At 36.3% G+C, this 12,273-nt stretch overlaps 1 protein-coding gene across 1 annotated transcript in view; it reads right to left on the bottom strand.

The window, feature by feature from the left end:
* LOC107723026 (actin filament-associated protein 1-like 2) overlaps positions 1 to 12,273 on the bottom strand; it is a gene marked incomplete at its 3' end in the record, with an annotated part of 34,068 nt that overhangs the window by 19,375 nt on the left and 2,420 nt on the right. Inside the window, exon 2 of the mRNA XM_016531530.1 lies at positions 6 to 143. Coding sequence (XP_016387016.1) covers positions 6 to 143 — 138 coding nt within the window. The remainder of the gene's footprint in view (positions 1 to 5; positions 144 to 12,273) is intronic.

Below are 12,273 nucleotides of genomic sequence, written 5' to 3' on the forward strand. Positions count from 1 at the left end.
GTTACCTGGTGCATCCTTATTGTCCTGCAGTTTATTTAGCAGCTCTGAGATTGATTTTTTCTGGGCCTGAGCGATATAACTGAGATTCTCACTGTCCAGAACCAGCAAGAACGCCTGCAGGTCTGAAACCAGCCGAGCCAGCACTGCAAAATCACAGAAAAAAAAAATCATTATGTATCAATACACACGAATCATTTTCACATCCTTTTGAAATTCAGTTAGACGAAGGCATGATGAAAAGTTTCCAAAACCGATTTCAATTTATTTAACAGAAAGCAGAAAGTTGAAATCTGCCCTAAAAGTTCTGTAGTTGAAGAAACATCCAAATATGTCCAAATGCACATGAAGGGGAAATAGCTGTTATGAAGTTATGAATATATCTAAATCCAGAATGAACGAACATGAATGCAGTCAAAAACTATGCAGCCTGACTTACCTGTAATAGCTACAGCTCTGTTTACAGGAGCGATCTGTGTTCAATTTATTAAACCACAAAAGTAAACAGCCGTGCTGATTGAATTAGGTGAGATTTTCAATCATTCCTTCAAGATGCTGATATTATGACCGAAGCGGAGGACTCCTAAACTGCTGATTTATTTACTCTCTCAGCTATATAAGTGTGCTGCTCCATGCTGCTTTGCATTATTTATACTAAAGTGACTTTATAACAAGGTTAGAGTGCATTCCTGCAGCCGAAGCCATTCATCACATTAGACTCGTATCCACACAAACATCAACACATGCACCTCTAACACACACGCTGAGGCTGTACCTTTACTGCGCGCTTCAAGAGTCATTTTAATATTGAATCAAATGCATTTCTACCATCCAGAATGGCTGGAATTGTAACCAACGCCTACAGATTTTCGATCCTGCTGTGATATTTGGTGACTTGAGGAGGAAAAGAGGCCTCTACCTGTTTTATAATGGTTTAAAGTGAGGCCTGCTCTCTGTCTTGCCTTTATTATGTTGGCTACAGACAATCAGGCCACTGTTTGAGCCCTTACCACAGTAAACATACAGAGACTCCACACACTGTGTATATTACACAGACACACAAGAGTGGACCTTTGTGCTGCAGTCAATCCTCTCTCACAATTTCTCACACATCATCTGACACTCTCTCCCAGCCTGCTTCTCGAAGTCCATGCTGTTTGCTCAGACGAGCAGCACTATTATTATTGCTCATACTCAGAGACGGGCAGGATTTTAATTAAATGTATTTACAATATGTATGTAAGTACTTGTGAGTATTTTGTAATTTGTATTTCGCTGGACAAAAAAAATCAGATTGTAATTTGTTAGGGCTGTGCAATTAATCGCATGCGATTGTCATGCGCATCTCGTCAGTAAAGCCGGTTCTGTGATTAGTAGTAAATCTCCATCACCTGCTTTCAGATGGAGCGGCATTTACTACACAGAGCCGTAGTTCACTGACAATTAGGCAAAATCTCAGATGAATCGCATTCAATTATGAACGCGATATTGCCTAGCTTGTCAGTGAACTACGGCTCATCTTATTCTCAGATAATACAATAAGTTTCTTCACCTGTGTTGATAGTACTATCAACTATAGCCTATTACAGTTTTTGGCTAGATGCAAGTGAATCATATGATATCCTGTTGGATCCATAGATGGAATCTTAATTTGCCCATAGTTGGATCCAACCGGGAAAAAAACAATGAAAGAAGCTGTTTTGGTGCTCAGTGCAAACTGGTTAAGTATGTACTGAAATATATACTATCAGATATTGCTCACTGAATGTCATTACAGGAAAGAAGAAAAGAGCAATTTGTAAACAGCTGTGCTGCTCTAGAACTTGTAAATTTGCCTGCTAGCTAGAGTTAGCTACTTGTTTCTATGGGCAAAATTACATTTTTAAAGGGGCTCTATATAAAAGCATTTTCAAGTATTAATCTTTTTTATTGCCAATGTGTGAACAGCATGTAACGAAAACTTAAAAAACGAGATGAAACCTGATGACTGATTTTTATGCGAAGGATTCAGGGTGGTTTTGCCGGGAAAATCAAAAGGAAACGATCATAACGGGTAAATTGAATGAACCTCATCTGTCGACATGATGTCAGTGAATCACGTTCACTCACTGTTTTGGCCGTTGCTCGCTCGCATAACTATGGAGTGTGTGCACGAGCAGTAAGTTGCTGGCTGCAGTTCACTTAACAGCCACCGGTGTCGCTAATAACGTGGTTCTGAATTCTACATAGAGCCCCTTTAACAGCTAAATATCAGCATTTTTAGGAGTTAATCTTCATTGTTGACAGTGAAATCGCTTGAGCCATCTTCTTGATTAGGACTAGGCAATGTGACAGTATATACTTTTCCACAGGAATGCTTAATTTTTGACACGTTAGAGCGATTAAGAAACATGAATGAAAAATAGACATGCTTGATGGTATTCACGTAAACACAGTCGGTTGTGTCTTAAGTGAATATAAGAAATTAGAAGAAATATGGATCAATATATTGGATCCATGTATGCGTCTTAAGGTGTCAGCAGCCTAACATACCTGCTGCTGTCTATATCCTTAATCGTAATCAGACAATAAGACAAAGAGCAAATAACTTACTGCTCTTTACTGAATTTACTGAAACTTTGACAATGATCAATCTACATTTCATTCATAGAGTAAAGACAGTTTTATTTAGCATTTGATGATTACATTTCTGTTATTTCTTACTAAAATGCTGTTAGACTACTGTACATGAATAACATAAAGGATCTTTATAATAATCTTTATTTAATTTATATCTTTCCTAAATTGTATTAGTCCTATTGTTTGTTATTTGCATCTTTGTGCTTATTTTACTAATAAAGATCGTATCCTCTTGAGGATAAAGATAGCGTTTTTCATTACTAAGTTTTCTGTCTGTTGAAGGTCAGTTTTGTGTGTATTCTTAAATTAAAAGTTTTACAATATGAAGAATAAATTATTAAGCTGAAGTAAATAGACTCCATCCTGGCTAATGCTCAATAATATTTTAGTGTCTAGTGTTAGAGTTAAAGAATATGTTGTTTATAAGTTGTTCAAGGAGGGGAAAGCGCTTCTCTTTCTCTACTATGTGTGTTTCTAACTCCACTATTACTAAATGTATTGTATCTTACTCTACTGTAATGGCACTGTCTCTTGCACTTCAAATGATTGCTTGTAAATATTGTATGTATTTTTGTATGTTCAAATTAAAATTACTTGAATTTGAATTAAATACATTTCTCAAACCAGTATTTTGTATTTTAAATAAATACATTTGATGAGAAAATATTTGTAATTTGTAACAAAATACTTTTTGATGTATTCATGCCCATCTCTGCTCATACTTAAGTTTAATGATATGAACAAACTCCCAAGTCTAGGCATTAAAGGTCAGCACATAACGTATCAAGAGACCAGACTATCAGCAAATAGAGGGTGGGCTTTTCAAACCTTTTGCACAGTTAAGTGTCACTCATATTTGCTTCAGAAAATGTAAATACCTAGTGTTTGTATCTTGTGTACCCCACACTTTTATATAAAAATATATTTTAAAGAAATGTACTTGCAGATAATATAATACTAATGAAATAACAGGTCACTTAAAGAGAGACACTTTCATGACTATGTTATAATACTTTTAAAAAGTACACTTATAGTGTCAAATTAAAAGTTTTACTTTAAAGTAGGTTACATCATTATGTTTTAATTATCTTTTGTCGTGCTTTAATGAAGTACACTTATTTTGATGTGTTGACTAACATACTAAAGCACATGTTAAGTACTTAATTATAACTGTACAGTGTATTTCAATATTACATTTAAAAATAATACATTTCAAATTGCAACTTCCTCATTAAAAATGTGTAATTCTAAAAACAAAATATTTAAATACGACATAAAAGTTTCAATATAAATGACACTAAAGTATATTTTAGTTTACCATAAATGCGTGTCAGTACATTCAGCAGTACACTTTAACCATATTTCAAAGACAGTAGAAGTAATTTTGAAATTACATATAAAGATGTACTTAAGTCTTAACTAAGTTGGTCCAAAAAGCATGTTCAACTAACTGCATTTACTATAAATTAAAACTATAATACATTTTTTATTTAATTGCAGTTAACATGCAATTACTGTAAGTGCCTGAAAACATTACATTCATTTCATACTTAAGTTTATTCTTCCTATTATAAGTACTCTAGTAAAGTAAACTTCTTTTTAACATTCTTCAGATTAATGCAATTTTATTTTTATTTTTTTTGGAAAAAGATTGTTAAATCATAATGTCAGACATTACTAGTCTGTCATAATATGTAAATACAATCTCTCTTTGGTGACCATTACACAGGCCAGCTGTTGTGATAGAGCTGAATGGACCTTTGAAAAGATCTCTGTAGGGAACCACATAAAGACCTGCATGATGCTTCGGAAACACACGGGTACTGTTTTCACTACTAGTTTAAAAATTGTTTTCAGTCCTTATCTGTTAGCGCTTTTGCTAAGCTAGCAAACTAATCAGATAATGTTATGCTAATGCAGCAAGTTAATCGGCTATCAGTAAAGCAAGTCGGCGGAAATCGTGGAGGGTTTCCGCAGGGCCAGAGACAGAAGAAAAGTGTAAACGTGGCTCCTTATCCGAGGCCAAGCTTTTATCATTTGCCAGAGAAAGGATCACAGGATTCAATGGTGCAGTTTCAAAGGATGTGTCTATTTGACTCTTCTTTATAATCAAATCTCACTGAAACCTGCAGTCAATAGAAAATCAGCAGCTTTGACTACAAAAAAGTATGTTTAAATAAGTAAAACTGTGGGTCTCATTCACTGATAATTATGTGGATTATCTCATATTTGCACACACAGAAGAACTTTACACCTAGTGAATGAGGCCAATTGTTATCATTCAGATCAAGGTTGGTCAAATAAAACACAAATGCACTGCGATACTTTTATAAACTTCTGAGCTTGAACAGAAACTGAACTTCTGGTCTGTGCAAACCACTGCTCTAGGTTCACACTGTCTTGTTTTCCCAAACAGGGTACCAGAGCTGAGCATCTCAATTGTGTCTATTCTGAACTCAGTCCCATGTCTGCAGGGTGCAGTGGTGGTTTGGGGCTCCAGCTGTGGCTTCATCTCTTGGGAGTAAACATCTGAATTCCCATGGGTTTATATGGGGTCATGGGTGAGTACTAGTAGACATCTAACAATGCCTCAGCAGCGCTGCTCAAACAAACATTTCAAGAACTGTAAAAAGACCCATGAGAATGCAGCAAATCCCACCACATATAAAAAAATAGAGGTATTTATAATATATCTTATAGATTTCTTATAGATTTATAATATATCTTATAGATATCAGTAAGAATCACTGATATGTTACTAACAGATATGCAGGCCCACATGGAATCGGTTGACTTTTTGCTGTTATTGCGTAGATTTTGAGGGAAAGCTTTGTACATGATGGTCATTACCATTCTATCGATGGGTCAAAGACAAATTTGCAAGATAAAGTAAAAATATTTTTGACTTGACAAGACTTGCCATGAAATGTCAAGTGGTATAACCATCATGTTAAAAATAATGACGTTTTCCTTATACATCTTAATTTTTATTTATTTAAAAAAAGATTTAAAATGTAAGGTGTTTTAAAATATCTTGAACTTTTTAAAAAAAAATCTATAATTTTTATAGATATTGTAAAAAAAAAAAAAAAAATCTATAACTTTTTAAAAAAATCTTTGAATGAGTTTTTCCCCCTCATTATAATCAGGAGAGTCATCATGACATTTTTTATGCCATCAAAAAAATAAATAAATAAAAATAAAAAAAATTATAATTTTAATTTAGAAATTAAAACGTGCTCATCATTCAAGAGGTGTACATAATTTTCTGTATTTATTACATTTTTATTTAGTTATTTTATTTATTTATTTAACTTTTTTTTTTACATGTATTAATTTATTTATTTGAATAAATGAATAAATCCAGAAAAAAAGACCATCTTGCCATCAAGCAAAAACAAACATGTTAACTTCGGCAGCCCAACTACTGAATTTACAATACAACTGAATGTATACTATCCAGTAACTTTGGATTTTGCAAACACAAATGAACATAAACAACAAATGAATGCAAATAAAAGATGTGTGTGAAGGTACAGCGCACAGTTAAACATTATACAGAAAATGCCAAAAAAGCTGTTTTTCGTCAGGAAATTGGGACTGTAAAGGAGATGGCAAATATCACATACAGCAGCACCTATTCCAGAAAGCTTCCTGTAAAAAAGAGATTTCTGTTTTCATTTATCGAACACACTGACCTTCAGACGTGACAGAGCTGGCGATGGAGTGCTAACAGTAAAGTCATTAAGCAAACAGAGCTCCAGCCAGATGTCAATGGCTGACTTTGACGGAGGCTCTCTGCCCTTCAGATTGTCATTCTCAAGGTCTCAGTCTTCACACTACCCTCTTTTCTTCTCCAAACTCCACTACTTCTCACTGCCACACTGTATAGGCAACTTTAGACCATTTTCCATTTTTGAGCAGATGATCTTCATTTGCGTATGTGAGAATAAAAAAAAAACACCTTCATGGGTTATTGTGATATTTTCACATTTGATTCCTTTGACATTCCACTGTTTCTCATAGACTTGAGCCAATAACAACTGTCCGCTAAGAAGTCGCCCCACCCATTCTCACTTGGTGCAGGAACTGTAAAATGCGTGGAGGATAAATATTGAGCATTGTCATAACAACGTTTCAAAGGTCAAAGAATCCAGCTACTGGCTTCCGTCGAAATCAAACACACACAGACCCGAATCCTTTATCGCTTCGAGGTTCTACTGATCCTTTGTTTCTGAAGTCTTTTCTTCTACACTCTTAAAAATAAGGGTTCTTTATTGGCATCAATGGTTCCATGAAGAACCTTTGACATCAATGGAGGATCTTTAGATTTTTAAAATGTTTTTCACATTAAGAAAATAATGTTTTTTTTTTAAGAACTGTTCACTGAAAAGAAAATGGTTCTTCTATGGCATCACAGCAGAACCCCCTTTTTGGAACCTATTTCTAAAAGTGTACCCTTATTTTCTTTGGAGCAAACTACTGTACCTTGCTATTACTATGCACAACCTAAATAGGAAAACCTTGACTTGATGGTATGTCTCGCTGTTCGTTCAATTCAGCCCTGACACGTCAAACACTAATACTGGATAATAAACTGTACTAATTATGTGGAATATATATTCTACAGATCCATCTGATTAGTTACCAGTAGGGATGTAATGATTAACCGCGAGCCGGTTGAAAATCGATTTAAATATGTGACGATTAAAATCGGTTGAGATGCTCAACAAATCGCTATTTAATTAGGGGTAGGAGTTTATATGAATGTATGTCTGAGGGGAACTTACTGTCTTTCGATGGTATTTTTTATTTTCATCTTGCCTCTGTATAATGCATACGCACTCACACACACACACTCACGCACACTCACACACACACACACACACACACACACTCACGCAGCAGCAGCAGGACTGTGTGTGTGTGTGAGAGAGAGAGAGAGATTTTGGGTGTTTCATCAGCTCCGGCTCTTCTGACCCTTTAGAAAATAAACATGTTTCACATTCTCAGCAGTTCATTTCTCATAACGTCCAGCTCTCAGACTATTTATTTGATTTGGGGCTTGTTTTAAAATTTCAATTTAGTTTGGTTATTTACATTTACATTATATTTAAATTTTGTTATTTAGCAAACACTTTTATCCAAAGCGACTAACAAATGAGGACAATAGAAGCAATCAAAACCAACAAAAGAGCAATGATTTAGAAGTGCTATATTAGTATATTATTACAGTGTTATATTTCAGTTTCACAAAGAAACGTACAGTATTTTGTCCAAGCAATAATAAAAGGACACATTTAATTTATAATTTGTCTTAAATATAATTTTGTCAAAAAAAAATCCAAAAAAAAAATTGTGAATCAAATTGAATCGTGAAATTAAAATCATGAATCGAATCGAATCGTGAGTTGAGTGAATCGTTACATCCCTAGTTACCAGTCACTGAGTATGTTTACATGGACATCAGTAATCTAATTATTTACCTTATTCTGAATAAGAGAATATTATGATTAAGGTGTTTACACGAGTTATTTTTAGAATATTCCTTTCATGTTCCCGTTTTACATGTTTTAATACATAGATCGATTAATGGCACACGTCATTACGTTCCCACGAGATGCCATCCGACGTTCCCTCCGTATCAACATACAGTTCGTCTTCGGTACTATACAGTTTTGGGTGTTTCATTTTTAATTTTTAATTCGATTTGTGTTTACTTCGAGTATGACTTTAGCCGGATTAAGGTAATCAAAAATCTGTTTACATAGTAGATTCTTAATCAGAGTATTGTCTTAATCGTGTTAATATTGAATTATTGTTGTCCATGTAAACGTACTCATTGTCTAGATGATGGTTTCTGGGTTGATGGTGTCATTCTGTTCAGGTGTGCCTCTTGATCCTCTTATTTCAGTTCAGTTTGTCCGGTCTCGTCAGTGCTTTGGTTGTGTTTAGTTTGCCTGCCTTGTTTGGATTCTCTTCAGTGTGGATTATTAAAGACTATTGATTCTTCATCTTCTTCTTCGTGTGCTTTTAACAACCAGGTTGTGACAGAAGACCAGACCTTCAAAAATGAAAAGATTAATGGAAATTGCATCCATTAATGTTGCCTCATGGAGGGGCAACAGTTTGTTGAGAGGAACAGCAGTGTTCATTTTTCAAAACGGCCACAGTCTGGAGGACCACGTAGAGGAGTTCATCAACACTTGCCACCATGCCTGATGGAGGGATTTCAGTGATGACTGCAACATCAACGTCCAGCCTCACCTCGCAGACGTCTTGCAGTCTGACCTAGAGCCCAGCCCATCACCACTCTGATCGACGGATTTCAAACCAGAGCCCCCCGAGGACAGCGCACACCATCGCCACGGAGCCAAAGCACCTTAATGAGTCTAACCAGGGAGTCCATCGCCATGGGAGTCCTCATGGAATACAAGGGTATGGATACAAGCCCAGCCCACCGTCCCGCCACTGAAAGAGTACCGGCTAGACTTATTGGACAGTTTTGGTGAGTGCGGAGATAAATTCCGTGTCCCATGATCTTGCCAGAATCTATTTCGTCTTCTTCAGTCTTGTTAAACCCGCCCAGCCTCCCTCTCCCACCGCCTCTCCAGACTGCCATTATGAATGCCATTATGATAAATTCCCTGTGTCCCATGATCTTGCCAGAATCTATTTCGTCTTCTTCAGTCTTGTTAAACCCGCCCAGCCTCCCTCTCCCACCGCCTCTCCAGACTGCCATTATGAATGCCATTATGAATGCTATGAATGATAATTTTTTGTTGGTTTCTGTGCTGCCCTCCATTCTCCTCCTCAGTCCCCAGCCACTCCTGCAGCCCAGTCATCACCGTCCCCCATCAGTCACTCAGTTCCTCCTCTCAGTGGCGTGGCTATACCGCGGCCCTGCTGGGAGCCACTTCTTCCTGGGCGTGATGAGCCCGTGGCTCCACCTCCAGCCTTGGTGTGCTCTATTCCACCTCTATCTGTCGCCCTAACTCCTACGCCTGGGCTCTTTCCTCCCATGACTCCAGAGTGGACCATCGGGCATTTGGCCTCGCCGGGCTCCCTCGGACCATCGGCTCCACCTGGGTCGGTTGTAAAGCGTAGCATTCCAGCTTTGTGAATATTCATAGCGAATTCTTGATGGCATGAGCCTGAACCAGTGATGTGATGATCAAACCCATGCTGATGTAAACAAAACGATTGTGCTGATTGACGCATCCGTGAAATTGGAGATAGTGAAATAAAAATAAGTTGTTTTTGAAAATTTGCTCATTGTGGCTCATTTTGCCAGCACAGGTCACATATAGATGAATAAAAAAATTCTGGATGGATAAATAGAAAGCTCAAAAGACCTTATTTAAAAGCAGAACTTTAAAATGTAATAAAAAACAATTCTAATAAATGTAAAAATAATTAAAAACGTTTTTTTAATTATTAATTAAAATGCATAATTGTCAACAGATTTTTTTCCAGCAGGTTTTCACAAACCTTGAGACAAGGATTTTTTTTTTTGTGGTAATCTACTGTCTGTACACACTAAAAAGTCAAAGTGATACTTTACATTATAGAAAGTGATACTCAATATTTTGTACCCATTTCACATAAACCATCCATAAACTGTTTGACGAGGAAAATTACTATACACTATACCAGGGGTAGGCAAGTTCGGTCCTAGAGAGCCGCAGTCCTGCAGAGTTCAGACTAAAAACGTTTTGTATGCATGAACTACAAATGACTTGCTTTTTTTATTAATCGATGTAAAATATCAGCCCTTCATCTTATGTTCTCACATAACAGTAGCTCCATTCATATTTATGCAAACATGACAAGCACTTCAGGCTCATTCTAGAGATGTCACGTTCTGTGCGGAGGCGAGACCACCCTCTGCATTTGATTCATTAGAAAAATTAATGCCCCTTGGCACATGGGCGTCGTCAACATTTCGGAAATGCCTCAAACACCCACTCTATGTGTTTGTGTTGGTGGGGACACAGAGAGTCATTTTGCGTTACTGGCCAAAATGCTTCAAAACGGTATATAAAACTCTGGTCAACTGATTTGACCCCTTGTTGACAGCTGACCCTTTTGTCTGACACAATAGAAAGTCTGTCCGAAAAGAAAAATGAATGAAATCTCAAAGATAGGTCCATGGTAACACGCTAGTTCTCAGCCCGATCAAAAGCTAATGTTACGCTAATATTAATTAAACTTCATTTAACTTTTTGCGCTCTAGCAGTTAATAAACAAAATGGCATGCATCTTGAGGAAGAACACTGCAGCCGCATATGTTATGATATATTCTCAGTCAGGTTTTCTTCTGATTCTTAGTTGAAGGACAACAGAGAGTCTTCAGAAATACTCTGAGTTTCTGAGCCTTGGTGCTCAAGTAGAAAACGCAGGTTTGAATCTGCTTGCAACAATTCTGAGTCCTGTATCCCCCTTTCTTCCTGTCATATGTCTCACCCTAGCCATCCATTAAAAGTTAAAAGTGTTAAATACTGGTTTGTAATACAAGCAATATATATATATAAATTCAAAATTTGTCTGTAATATTTTCTTACATTGTGGGTCATAAATATTTACACAGATCTGAGCAATGTAACAAAAAGTTTGTGACCTTCTGCAGTAGCTTGTTTCACCAATTCCATCCCAATCACCTCTGAATATGATGCATTATACTGGAAATACAAAATCTGCACTTGAACCGACCAAAGTAAAGAAGGGTACTGCAGAGTCTAATTGAATAACCCAGAGATGCTGAGAGTTTGATATAAGAAGCACTGTCCTCACATTATCACCATATCCTGTGCCTGCAACATGATGGCCACCAAAGCCTTTCAAGTGGCACTGTGTTTAGAAAATGAGTAAACACAGAAACACAGACGCACACTTGCATCTAAATATGTTTAAACTGCAGTTGATGGCACTATGGGGTGTAACTCCATGAATCCAAGCTGTGAGTTTTTTATATGAGAAATACAACAACAGAACTCATTTAAGCTGTGTTTTGAGCAGGGGGATATAGGATTGAATGGTCTAGGCACAGATCCTAACAAACCACATGAGACAATGTGTGAATGAATGAGATATGACAAATTAATCCATTCTGGGGTGGATGTTATGCAATTTATATAATGGAGGAAAGAGAAAGAGAGAAAATGTGTGTGTGTGTGTGTGTGTGTGTGTGTGTGTGTGAGGTCACATTCTTGTTTTGACCGATAGTGACATTCAGTACATATTTACAGTATGTATTTGTTCTGAAAATAAAAAAATCAAGACATATTTTCCACACAGATTTTTCTTGATAAATCTAAAGATCATACTTAGTTTTTATGCACCAAAATAACCACAAACAACATTTACCTACATACAGTTGTGTTCAAAAGTTTTTTTCTTTTCTTTAATGGCTGCTGAAAATTCAGCTTTGTCATAAAAGGAATAAATTAAATTTTTTAATATATTACAGTATAAATCATTTTTCACAATATTACTCTTTTACTGTATTTTTTTTATCAAAAAATGCAGCCTTGAGTGTGTGAGGTCACATTCTTGTTTTGACCGATAGTGACAGAACAGGGAAGAGGAAAAAAAGTTTGTTGAAAACAAAAATGCATGACCAGGCTGAATGATGAAGCTAAAAATTATATCTCAATA

Source organism: Sinocyclocheilus rhinocerous, unplaced genomic scaffold (genome assembly GCF_001515625.1).
Source record: "Sinocyclocheilus rhinocerous isolate Xijiao unplaced genomic scaffold, SAMN03320098_v1.1 scaffold3501, whole genome shotgun sequence".
NCBI lineage: Eukaryota > Metazoa > Chordata > Actinopteri > Cypriniformes > Cyprinidae > Sinocyclocheilus > Sinocyclocheilus rhinocerous.